We start from the raw sequence: 13,548 nt of genomic DNA, 5'->3' as shown, positions 1-13,548 counted from the left end.
CACACGCATGCTGGCAATTGATTTTTTTATGTTTAGTTTAGATGATAAACGTTACACAATTGTTTCTTTTTTTTATTGACTTTTTGTGACTATTACCAAAGTGTTCATATTTGTTGGCAGTTACCGTGTTTTCCCAAATATAATTTGATCTTGAATATAAGGCGACCTAAAAAAAATTCTGATAAATTTTATTAAAAAGATTTTTTTCTTACATGTTCCAATTCATGAGACAAAATGACAAAGAATTCTATTTTTAAACATTTAATCGCACAATTCAGTCTCTACAACTTGATATAAATTGTGGCTGGCATTAGGATTCCCCCAGCTTTCATATTATAGAATTTCTCAAATCGGTTCACACCTGCTCCGTGGTTGATCTGCTCAGGCTGTTTTAATTCATGTGCACATGCCGGCATTTAAGTGTTTTAATCCAGTGAAACAACAGCATAAATACTTTTAATCAGGCAGGGAGCGAGTGATCATTTGATGGGGTAACGGTAAGGCAATGCAGACAACATGCTAGCAGCGTTTGTTGTATGCTTTCCTTTTTTTCACTTCTAAATATTGCTTTTCATCATATGCTTTTGCTTACATGTTTTGTGTGTGTCTGTGTGTGTTTGTCTGTCTGTGACTATTGCATATTAAGAGTTAATTCAAGTACAAATGTATGGTGTTCAAGCGATACAGCATCGTAATGGTCAATGAGAAACGGATCAAGAAGGCCAGTATTTTAAAATGTACTTCTATCCTGCACTAGGGTTGCAAATTTGAATAGAAAAAAAAAAGTACCATACTTAAAAAAGAGTCACGAATCATAGCCATCATGTCACATGGTCAGCCCAACCATTGGCGATAAAGCAAGGTCAGGGTGAGATTTGTCTTCAGTGTAAATAAAATTCAAACCGCCTTTGCTAGAATTGCCGTTCCTTTGTTTTGCTTTATCTTCACAATTCTTACATTGTTACCTGCTGATTTAGAAGATTCTGCATTCTTGGTTGGTTATGGAGGGGGTTATTGACGTCTCAGTCCTATTAAACCTTCAACAGGCTGAAGGGCCTACTGTTTCTTTTGCGTTCTCCACCCAAGCTTGTGAGGATAAAGACGGGACTACATTTGGAATGTCGCCGCTGTATTCTAGCCAGACATAATGCTGACAGCAAATAGTCATTGCATTTGGGACTCTTTACTGTTGCTGTTCACGGCGGTTCATTCACCACATATTACGATGCCTCCAAACTTCCACTTGTTGGCCAATTCCAACATCTGCCAAATCTTTTCGTTATTCACCTGAGAACATGTTGTCTTGTTCTTTTTTCATGTTACATGCTTGTAAGACTTCTGATAAAGCTGCTTAATATCAGACAAGGAGATCGTTTGAACTGTAGAAGTCCAGAGATCACTCAACCTGTAGAAGTGCAGAGATCACTTGATCTATAGAAGTCCAGAGATCACTTGACCTGTAAAAGTCTGGAGATCGTGTGAACTGTAGAAGTCCAGAGATGACTCAACCTGTAGAAGTGCAGAGATCACTTGACCTATAGAAGTCCAGAGATCACTTGACCTGTAGAAGTCTGGAGATCGTGTGAACTGTAGAAGTCCAGAGATCACTCAACCTGTAAAAGTCCAGAGATCACTCAACCTGTAGAAGTCCAGAGATCACTTGACCTGTAGAAGTCCAGAGATCACTTGACCTGTAGAAGTCTGGAGATTGTGTGAACTGTAGAAATCCAGAGATCACTCAACCTGTAGAAGTGCAGAGATCACTTGACCTGTAGAAGTCTGGAGATCGTTTGATAGCTCGAACTGTAGAAGTCTGGAGATTGCTTGACCTGTAGAAGTCCGAAGATCACTCAAACTATAGAAGTCTGGAGAATCTCTCAAACTGTGGAAGTCTGGAGATCATTTGAACTGTAGAAGTCCAGAGATCACTCGACCTGTAGAAGTCCAGAAATCGCTCGACCTGTAGAAGTCCAGAAATCGCTCGACCTGTAGAAGTCCAGAAATCGCTAGACCTGTAGAAGTCTGGAGAATCACTCAAACTGTAGAAGTCCAGAGATTGCTCGACCTGTTGAAGTCCAGAGATTGCTCGACCTGTTGAAGTCCAGCGATCGCTCGACCTGTTGAAGTCCAGTGATCGCTCGACCTGTAGAAGTCCAGAAATTGCTCGACCTGTAGAAGTCTGGAGAATCACTCAAACTGTAGAAGTCCAGAAATCGCTCGACCTGTAGAAGTCTGGGGATCGCTTGAACTATAGACTATATAGAGTGATCTGTAGAATCACTCAAACTGTAGAAGTCCAGAGATCGCTAAACCTGTAGAAGTCTGGAGAATCGCTTGACCTGTAGAAGTCCAGAAATCGTTCGACCTGTAAAAGTCTGGAGAATCACTCAAACTGTAGAAGGCCCCACCAAGTCACAAAGTCAGATTTGTCACCTTAATTGCCGTGTCCTTCATGCTAGTTTCCTCAATTTGGATGTTGCTTTGGCAAATGATATTTTCAAGAAATAACTTTACGGGAAACAACATGGCCGAAAAAAACAAAAGAATCTGGTTATCAATTAATGAGTAAAGACCAGCACCAAAATGTAAAATCCTAAGAAAACGAATGACAAACATTTATCAAAAGAAACAAAGAAAGAAATCCAGCTTTTGCATACATTATGAGGCAGGCTGGTTTCTCCCATTTCCCTAACTGGATCGTCTCTCAGTCGAGATTTCCTCCCCAGCGCTGGGGATCAGGGAGTTTAGTGCAAACTTATTTTCATTTTTATTTGTTTTCTCGAGCCATGCATGGAAATGTAATCCTGCTATCTGACTTGTCTTTGCAACTGAAAAGAAAACTGCAACGGAATTCCTCCTCGGTACCACCGCCCCTTGTATTTACAACAGAAATGCATTCGGAAAGAAGTTCATTTTCTGAAGTCCTTGTACCCTCGTCCAGGTCATTCGCATTTAGTTAATTTATGAAATCATGGTTGACTAACTTTTTCATTCTTTATAATCTAAAAATGATGTTAATGTTTCACTTCTTCCCTTGAACTCATGCAGATCTACTCACAAATCCACATCCCTGGGGGTCGAGAAAACCCACGCGAGGAGTAATTCTGTTACATTTGGTGAATAGGATTTAGTTAGAAAAGAAAGCCTCAAGGTGCCTTTTTGCTATTTCAACTTATAGATTCAGATTTGGCTGACTGGTATAGAAATCTGCCCATTGACAATGTTGATGAATTTTGTGCCTATGCAAGCAAAATGTCGTGTTTGAATTAACAATTAGCTACCTTTTGATATCAACTTTTACGAGCGACTGCCACCGTCGTACGTGATACCCTCTCTGAAAGTCTAAGACCGTGAGAGTGTCATCTTCGTTTTGCTATTCTCTTTAGTTAAAATGGAGAGCTTATTGGAGATATTCCTCGTTTGTGAACATTTGATCGACGGACGGTAATAACGAATGACTCTTTTATCGCATTGCTTAAAATCAACTTGACAGTGTGTGCCAGGTTTTGAGACCCACGTTGGCATTCTAGTTCCTACTTTATAGGATGCTTTTGGTTTTGTACAAAAGTGAGCAGGTTTTCATCGAGTATGGGTAATTAATATGCGTTGCTTAATACTAATGAAATACGTGTACCTAGGGTCCTAAAATAAAATGCTACAAAATGACTAGTGTCATGCATGCACATCGGAGGACCTCCTTGGCAGGCTCAGTCAAGGTATATACTGTAATAACCCTACCGAGACGAGAGGTGGTGCTGCCGCTAACGCCGTCATCTTCTTCTTTTCCTACAGTGCCAAAAAGACATTAAACCCCACCCCTTCCAGTCCTGCTGCCATAAAACATGGCCGTCCCGGAAAGGAGGCGGAATCAATACTGGCCAAAGCAACTCCCTGGATCGACTGCACCGCCCGCTTACTGTGAAATTCCCGTTGAAGAGACGCACGCCAACAAGCGTTATTTTGTTTGCTTTTTGGTTTGTTTTTTTCTATCTCTGGACAACAAAGGGATGACCCAGTTGGCTCCCCAAAATTTCCTTGCTGCATCCTCAGCTGTCATTCCAATATCCGGCCACATTAGCTACAAACAACAGCAAGCTTTCCACCCATTTTTTTTTACAAACATTAGAACTGGCGCCTGATTATGAATTCTGAACACATAGAAATATCGTGTTCTGGGGATTGTCTATGGGTGGGCGACCCACCAGGACCAGGTTGTGCTACCTACATTTTTTTTAATTTCCAGAATATATCAGGTCATAAAGCTTTTGATTAAAAACAAGATCAAGGTTCTAGCCCAATCAGTTCACGAGTAATTGCGTGGCAGACATTACTATTTTATATTTGTAGATTTTCATAACTATTTATGAACGGGAACACTTACATCTGTGTTTTTGTTTTTTGCTTGTGATTGCTTCACTATGGCTTCTTTTGCTTAATTCCATCCAAAAATTATCTTTTTTATCTGTTACATATCCCATATAGTTTGTATTGATGGCTGAAAAAAATTTTAATTATGTTTTCACGGAGAACGGACACAACTATATTTTTCATAGTACCAGACTCAATGGTGACCAATGCTGGACGACAGCAAACATTATCATTAACGTCCATATTGGCAAATTTCACCAATCCACACTAGTCAAGAGTCCTTTCTTCAATTCAAAACTCTAATCCCGTGTGAAGTTATTTTTTGAACAATATTTTAGTAAAGAAAATTCATGCATTTTGCATGTTGTCAGCATATGGCTGGATAACTGGACATGTGGATTATGCGACACAAGTTAAGACGAGAGAATTTTTCATTGATGGTTTTTGGTATTATGTCCAGCGTTGGTCAACATCGAGTCCTGAAACTTTGATGTGACTGTCCTCCAAAATTTTTCTTGTCATTCGCTAAAAACTACATAGGGAAAGTAACGTAAAAAAATATCATTTTTAGGTGGAGTATTCCTTTAATGCAGAACATTCTGGTTTTGAAAAACTTCTTGAATAATTAGTACGATTTGATCGACTCGATACTTCTGGTGTTAGTCAACTGGTTGATAAAATTGGGCCAGTAATTAAAACTAATTCTGCCTTCCCCTTGATCGTTTTTAGAGGTTGGACACTCAAAATGTTTTGTTCTTTTGAGCCTGTAGATTACATTTCTTTCATTTGTTTATTCACGTAAGAATATTTTCTACTGTGTTCATTTATTTGTACCGTTTTCTCCTACATTTTGTTTAGTTATGGCTGCCGTTAATCTTGTTTTTCTGTAACTTGGGGTCCCCCTGGTGTTTCCAGAGGTGTACTTTTGGATATTAGGACCGCTGAACAATTAAAAAGTCGCTTCGAAAGGTTAGTTCCTTGTCCGAGTTGACGGATTCCAAAACAGTTTTTTTACTTGAGTTTTGATCTCTCAAAAAATAAATAAAACGTGTCTTAGTATTCTGGTTTTGATCTTTGCTCGTAGTTCTGATAATAGTTTTTGCCTCAAGTTTATATTTCAGTTATTATTTTTCTGAAGTCCTGGTTTCGCCCTTACTTACTTCTTTGTGTCCAGTCAGTTCTAAAGATATCTCTGCTAATTTTCCTAGCAGTATAAGTAGAACTTCTGTACGTGCAGTGACTACTTTTTCATATACTTACATTTGGGGTGCAATATTCTGACAACTTGTTAATCAGGACAGCCCCACAAAATCCAGAGGAAGGACATCAGGGGCAGTGCCTCTGGATTGGCAAACCAGGGTGGTGGTCCCCCTTTTTAAGAAGGGTGACCGGAGGATGTGCTCCAACTATTGGGGGATCACACTCCTCAGCCTCCCCGGTAAGGTCTATTCAGTGGTGCTGAAGAAGAGAGTTTGGTCGATGGTTGAATCTCGGATTCAAGAGGAGCAATGCGGATTCCATCCCGGCTGTGGAACACTGGACCAGCTCTACACCCTGGCCAGGATCCTGGAGGGGGCATGGGAGTTTGCCCAACCAGTCCACATGTGTTTTGTGGATTTGGAGAAGGCATTCGACCGTGTCCCTCAAAGCATCCTCTGGGGTGTGCTCCAAGAGTACGGGGTACAAGGCTCGTTGTTATGACCTATTCAGTCCGTGTACAGGAGGAGCAGGAGCTTGGCCCACATTGCCGTTAATAAGTCGGTCTTGTTTCATGTTGAGGTTGGACTCCACCAGGGCTGCCCTTTGTCACCGATTCTGTTCATAAGTTATATGGACAGAATTTCTAGGCACAGCCAAGGAGTGGAGGGGGTCTGATTCGGTGACCTCAGAATCTCGTCTTTGCTATTTGCGGATGATGTGGTTCTGTTGGCTTCAACGGACAGTGACCTCCAGCTCTCACTGGAGTGGTTCGCAGCCGAGTGTGAAGTGGCGGGGATGAGAGTCAGCACCTCTAAATCCGAGGCCATGGTTCTCAGCTGGAAAAGGGTGGAATGCTCTCTCCAGGTTGGAAGCACAGTACTGCCTCAAGTGGAGGAGTTCAGGTATCTCGGGGTCTTGTTCACGAGTGAGGGAAGAATGGAGCGGGATGTTGACAGATGGATCGGTGCGGCATCCGCAGTAATGTGGGCTCTGCAACGGTCCGTAGTGGTGAAGAGAGAGCTGAGGCAAAAGGTGAGGCTGTCGATTTACCAGTCGATTTACATTCCTACCCTCACCTATGGCCACGAGCTTTGGGTAGTGACCGAAAGAGGAAGATCACGGATACAAGCGGCCGAAATGAGTTTTCTCCGCAGGGTGGCTGGACTTTCCCTTAGAGATAGGGTGAGGAGTTCAGTTATCCGGGAGAGACTCGGAGTAGAGTCACTGCTCCTCCGCATTGAGAGGAGTCAGTTGAGGTGGTTCGGGCATCTGGCCAGGATGCCCCCTGGATGCCTCCCTGGGGGAATTTTCGGGGCATGTTCCACTGGGAGAAGGCCATGGGGCAGACCCAGGACACGATGGAAGGATTATATCTCCCGGCTGGCCTGGGAACGCCTCGGGGTCCTTCCAGAGGAGCTGGAGGAGGTGACCAGGGAAACGGAGGGAGGTCTGGGCTTCCCTGTTTAGGCTGCTGCCCCCTCGACCCGACCTCGTATAAGCAGTGGATAATGGATGGATGGATATTCTGACAACTTTAATAGAATTTGTGATGTATAAAACATTTCACAATTACCGTAACCTCAAACGTGCATCGATGTTGCACAATAACCGTAACCACAGTATGCAATTTTTGGACTAAATAGCAAACGGACACGAATGGTTTGGAATTTCTATGTTCTGTTCGTCTATAACTACCGTCATGCATGCACGTCAGAGAGTCCCCTTCCAGGTCTGTAATGCCACTGCGGGTCAAGAAGGGTGTTGCTACTAATTGTGTCGTCTTCATTTGCTTCCACAGTAGCTAAGAACCACCCAGTCAGGGTAACTGACTCCACCCCTTCTGTCCCACCAAGGAGCAAAAAAGCCCAGCCGCCCGGAAGGAGGCGTCACTTGTTAACAAGAGAGCTGGAGGGACGGAGTTCCTTTCTGCGGTAACAAGAAGCACTTTCCAGTTGGAACACCAGAGGGTGACGTTTCTCTCTGTAATCGCGCCATTGAGCACAGTTTTCTTTTTCGTTTGAAGTAAGCAGGGACAACTGGGTTGACGTCCTTAACATTCATCGTTGTTCTCAACCGGTTATTACCTTGGACAGCCAGACTAAATTTAAAATTTCTAGTAGTAGAGGACCAGACATCTTTTGGTTTCAGTCAAAAAAAAGTGATAACTGTATATATTTGTATATATTTACATTTTCGGAACGATAAAACGTGCTGGCAAAAGAAGGTGGGTATTCAAAGAAATATAGAATCCTGCATATTAAAAAGTTAAAAATCTGCTAATCTGAATTTGTACAAACCTTGTTGCACATGAGCTTTTTTTTTTTTAGTGGAAATTACAAATTTAAAACGTTAACAAATTTTGTATTTTCTTTGATAAGAAATCTTACTTGGCAATCGTGTGTGTGTGTTTGATATGCCATCAACATTTTCAGTCGGATCAGAATTTCTATCAAACAGCTTTTCTAGCACCTTGTCATCTACAGAATAATACAATCTAATTTTCTTTTGTTTTGTAAAGGCTTTAAAATTGAATAAGAATTACAGCTCATGCATTCTTATAAATATTTTCAGAGGAAGAGAGGGAGCCTTTAGTATCTCTGCCTACCCAATGGTCTTTCCCATTTTACTGCTGGTCACTTCTCTTTCTCCGAGTCACACTCGGACCCTTAACCAAGCAGCCCACCTGATGATGAGAGCTGATTTATTATTTTTTTTTAGTAAGAAAGGGGAAATCCAGTATTAGCTCTGATCTTATTACCTTGTTTTTTTTACCGCAGTTTTTTGTCTCATTAAAATCTGTTTCAGACGTGATTTTTAGGGCCTGTTGATTCGGATTCTGTGTCATTGGCAGGTTCTGAATCCGTAGAGGGCATTTCCTCAGGAGCCCCGTTAAGATCTGATTTACTTGGCAGTTTTTCTGGAAATCCATCAGTCGGTCTGGCCTGGGCTCCATTGGCACAGAGTGCTGAATTCCCTTCGGACTTGCTGAAGTTGAAAAGTTTCCCTGGATTGAAGGGTTTGGTTGGAGATTGAACCTTCTCCTGGCTCGAAGCTGTCGTGCCTTCCTTCTTTGTTTCTGGCGATTTAAGGAACTTAAAGCTGAGGAATCCGGGCAACTTGGGTTCGCTTCCTGTGGGCGACTGCGGAGAACGTGCTGTCCCGGAGTTGAACTTGTTCTGCAGAGGGATAATCTGTTTGAGTTTCATCACATTGTTTGTGGCCAGTAGAGAACTGGGTCTTTTTGGTTTATCCGAGACCTGGGATGCACTTCCTGTGCTGCCTCCAGATCTGGATTTTCCACCATGGCTCTTGTCATGGTGGTGATGGTCTCCATGTCCGGAAGAGTCCGACTTCCCTTCGTCTTTCTCTCTGTCCCGTCTCGCCTGGTATTCTGCCTGTCTCTGACGTTCTTCTTCCTCCCTTTTCCTCCTTTGCTGTTGCTGGTAGTGTTGTTGAGCCTGTCGCTCATGTTTCTGTGAAAAAAAAATCAAGAAATTAAATGGTGAACCTCAATTTACCAGTTGATCTATGTTCCTACCCTCACCTATGGTCATGAGCTATGGGTAGTGACCGAAAGAACGAGATCGCGAATACAAGTGGCTGAAATGAGTTTCCTCTGCAGGGTGTCTGGGCTTTCCCTTAAAGATAGGGTGAGAAGCTCAGTCATCCGGGAGGAGCTCAGAGTAGAGCCGCTGCTCCTCCGCATCGAGAGGAGTCAGATGAGGTGGCTCGGGCATCTGGAAGGCCCAGGACACGCTGGAGGGACTATGTCTCCCAGCTGGCCTGGGAACGCCTCGGGATTCTCCCGGAAGAGCTAGAAGAAGTGGCCGGGGAGAGGGAAGTCTGGGCATCTCTGCTCAAGCTGCTGCCCCTGCGACCCGACCTCGGATAAGCGGAAGAGGATGGATGGATGGATAAATGGTGAACCAAGAATTCCAAGTCTGGTAATTAAATTAATATAAAATTTAATCAATAATATAGGGAAAGAGTGGGATATTGTGTTGTAAATTGAATTGTGACAATGCAAAATGTACAGGCCCATTAAAATGCAGTAACAGTACTGACGCGGAAGATAAAATCGATGTTAGCTGATTGCTTGTTTACCTTTTTCAGGCTTTAGCTACAACCGCACTACCACAATTTAAAACAACATGGATATTAGTCTTCATTTCTGCCTTTCGTTGACATTACCCCAGTGTTTTTAACCCTCGAAAACAGAGACTTTTGAAAATGTTCTGCAGAGTCGCATACTTCTGAAAGCCCCGACTCATCAGAAAACAGAGTTCTGAAAACGCAAACTGAAATTGTGCTCTGATTGGTCTGTGGTTATCATGTGACCCTTCTCTGATTGGATCCTGCTCGTTACGACATCTCATTCCCTGATTGGTCACCTTTCACCAAATAATAATAATAATAATAATTCATTACATTTACATAGCGCTTTTCTCAGTACTCAAAGCGCTATCCACATAGGGAGGAACCGGGAAGCGAACCCACAATCTTCCACAGTCTCCTTACTGCAAAGCAGCATCACTACCATGTGTTGCTTACCTGAAAGAATCTGAATTTCATTTTGTAAAGTTTGAATGCTGTATCCATGCACAAAAGGCAAATCATTTACTAATCAGCACTACATGCTGAGTGAGATTGTCTGCTAGGGTCATCCTTGCCATTATGCTGCATTCATATATTAGTAGTACAGTATAGTGGAAAGCCCAGAACATGATGCTCCGCAAGTCCACCCGTGAGACATAAGAAGCTGTTGAGCTACAGGTGTGGTAGAAACGGCCATTAAGGCAAAGACAGGAAGGAGGAAGTTTAAATCATATGCCGCAATCTTTATTACCCAGTAACGTAATAAAAAGACTCCACCCTGGTGCAACCCCTTAAACTAGGAGGTTCATCGGTTTACAGTTAGGTCCATAAATATTTGGACACAGACAACTTTTTTCTAATTTTGGTTCTGTACTTTACCACAATGAATTTTAAATGAAACAACTCCGATGCAGTTGAAGTGCAGACTTTCAGCTTTAATTCAATGGGGTGAACAAAACGATTGCATAAAAATGTCAGACAACTAAAGCATTTTATTAACACAATCCCTTCATTTCAGGGGCTCAAAAGTAATTGGACAGTTGACTCAAAGGCTATTTCATGGGCAGGTGTGGTCAAATCTGTCGTTACGTCTTTATCAATTAAGCAGATAAAAGGCCTGGAGTTGACTTGAGGTGTGGTGCTTGTATGTGGAAGATTTTGCTGTGAACAGACAACATGCGGTCAAAGGAGCTCTAAATGCAGGTGAAAGAAGCCATCCTTAAGCTGCGAAAACAGAAGAAACCCATCTGAGAAATTGCTACAATATTACGAGTGGCAAAATCTACAGTTTGGTACATCCTGAGAAAGAAAGCAAGCACTGGTGAACCCAGCAACTCAAAAAGACCTGGACGTCCACAGAAGACAACAGTGGTGGATGATCGCAGAATCATTTCCATGGTGAAGAGAAACCCCTTCACAACAGCCAACCAAGTTAATAACACTCTCCAGGGGGTCGGCGTATCGATATCCATGTCCACCATAAAGAGAAGACTGCATGAAAGTAAATACAGAGGGTGCACTGCAAGGTGCAAGCCACTCATAAGCCTCAAGAATAGAAAGGCTAGATTGGACTTTGCTAAAGAACATCTAAAAAAGCCAGCACAGTTCTGGAAAAACATTCTTTGGACAGATGAAACCAAGATCAACCTCTACCAGAATGATGGCAAGAAAAAAGTATGGAGAAGGCGTGGAACAGCTCATTATCCAAAGCATAGCACATCATCTGTAAAACACGGTGGAGGGAGGCAGTGTGATGGCTTGGGCGTGCATGGCTGCCAGTGGCACTGGGTCACTAGTGTTTATTGATGATGTGACACAGGACAGAAACAGCCGAATGAATTCTGAGGTGTTCAGAGACATACTGTCTGCTCAAATCCAGCTAAATACAGCAGTCCAATTGATTCATGATACAGATGGACAATGACCCAAAACATACAGCCAAAGCAACCCAGGAGTTTATTAAAGCAAAGAAGTGGAAAATTCTTGAATGGCCAAGTCAGTCACCTGATCTTAACCCAACTGAGCAGGCATTTCACTTGTTGAAGACTAAACTTCAGACAGAAAGGCCCACAAACAAACAGCAACTGAAAGTCGCTGCAGTGAAGGCCTGGCAGAGCATTAAAAAGGAGGAAACCCAACATCTGGTGATGTCCAGGAGTTCAAGACTTCAGGCTGTCATTGCCAGCAAAGGGGTTTCAACCAAGTATTAGAAATGAACATTTGATTTCCAGTTATTTCATTTGTCCAATTACTTTTGAGCCCCTGAAATGAAGAAGGGATTGTGTTAATAAAATGCTTTAGTTGCCTCACATTTTTATGTAATCGTTTTGTTCACCTCACTGAATTAAAGCTGAAAGTCTGCACTTCAACTGTATCTGAGTTGTGTCATTTAAAATTCATTGTGGTAATGTACAGAACCAAAATGAGAAAAAAGTTGTCTGTGTCCAAATATTTATGGACCTAACTGTATGATTAGAAGTTTTCTTCTGTCTGTCCCTTGCTATTTAAAAGCCTCATCTACACACATTTATTAATTCTTATGACTGGCTACTCCACTTCTCCTCTAATCCAGGTAACGGCTGTGGACTTTAGCCACGTGTGTCACACAATTAAACACAACTTGAGCTCTCACAGTGCTGACTGTGCACAAAAGCTGAACCAGGATTAGATGTTTCTGTTTTTTTAATATTTTAGTGTTTGTAATTGTTAGTGCTTTTGATATGTTGTCCTGTAGCCTAGCAGTCCAAACCTTATGTGTTGGTTTTCCCAAATATTTTGTAGCAAACCCCAGGGGTGGTTGTTGGGTGTTTAGTGGTCATTGGGCGTTGTTTCTGTTGCACCAAACTGTTCAATAAACTAGCTGGAATAATTTAATATGCATGGGAAAGCGATTTTTAAAGTTGTTTTTATTAGAAATTAATCATTGAGTTATTATTAAGAATTATTTAATTATTTAAAAGAGTTTTTCAATGTTGATGATTTGTCAAAGACAAATGTTGTATAATAATAAAATGTGAAAACATCCAAGGGGGTGAAGATTTTTATTGGTGCTGTAATTTAACACCACCATCGTGGCAATATTCATATCTTCATAGCTTTTAAGTGACCTTCTTCCTAAATAGTCCCCATGTATTTACTGCAATGCATTTCATTCTGATAGCCGAAACGTGGACTGTGAGCTGGTGCAGAAAACTGAGACATACAGAAAATTCAAAATGAAGAAATCGCATTGGCTATAATTATAGAAAGCTGAGCATATGCATCACATGCTGTAATCCACCATGGGTATAAACTCGGATCTCGAGTGATAAAGTTAATTACTCTGAATGTGAAACAAAGCAAGCGTTACCTTGAAAGCCTCTCGGCGCTGGTACTCGAGCTTCGCCATTTCATCGGCCACCCAGGCTGGGATGTCTGGAATTGCGATGTGGATGACGTATTTGAGAAGAAGTGCAAAGTGCTGCAGAGAGACAGAGGGAGAGAGAAAGCGGCTTAGCCTGATAAAGTTGCACCCCTGTGCTAGCTGCCATTATATTTTACAACTGCTGGATATTTAAAAAAATATTTTCGTCAGTATTAGCACTTCCGCCCCAACCCCATCTGTTTTCCCTCGCAGTTTTACATCCTTATTCCCCTGTTTATTTAATTGCTAAGTGGCAGGGGGGCCTTTAGTGGGTCCATTTATTTCCCTCATTTGCTGGGGCATCAGGGTTGCCTGACATCCTGATTTGAGTGCGACTGTCCCGAGTTTAACAGACAAATCCTGAGTCCCTCTGAAAATCTCGATGGAACAAAAATTGTATGTGGATAACAAATCTTAATTCAATTTTTATCTTGAATATCTAGTTTGTAACTAGACTGGCGTACCACGTTTTATGAATAAAA

The 13,548-nt window shown here is 42.0% G+C and overlaps 1 protein-coding gene across 2 annotated transcripts in view; it reads right to left on the bottom strand.

Moving 5' to 3' along the window:
- Positions 1-602: 602 nt before the first annotated feature.
- Positions 603-13,548, bottom strand: part of ano8b (anoctamin 8b) — a 159,001-nt gene continuing 146,055 nt past the window's right edge. The window contains exons 1-5 of one of the 2 annotated variants that reach the window (XR_007936470.1): positions 2,144-2,249; positions 1,935-2,065; positions 1,770-1,882; positions 1,640-1,665; positions 603-1,405 (exon numbers count right to left, since the gene is read on the bottom strand). Coding sequence is in view for 1 of the 2 variants with exons in the window: in XM_028816572.2 (XP_028672405.2) it covers positions 8,370-9,041; positions 13,013-13,123 (783 nt within the window). In the remaining variant the exon portion in view is untranslated. Of the gene's footprint in view, positions 1,406-1,613; positions 1,692-1,769; positions 1,883-1,934; positions 2,066-2,143; positions 2,250-2,365; positions 9,042-13,012; positions 13,124-13,548 lie in introns of those variants that run through there. The other variant, XM_028816572.2, reaches the window with a different exon arrangement.

Source organism: Erpetoichthys calabaricus, chromosome 12 (genome assembly GCF_900747795.2).
Source record: "Erpetoichthys calabaricus chromosome 12, fErpCal1.3, whole genome shotgun sequence".
Classification (NCBI taxonomy): domain Eukaryota; kingdom Metazoa; phylum Chordata; class Cladistia; order Polypteriformes; family Polypteridae; genus Erpetoichthys; species Erpetoichthys calabaricus.
The sequence above is the reverse complement of the archived record's forward strand: the minus strand, read 5'-3'. Positions and strand labels throughout refer to the sequence as shown.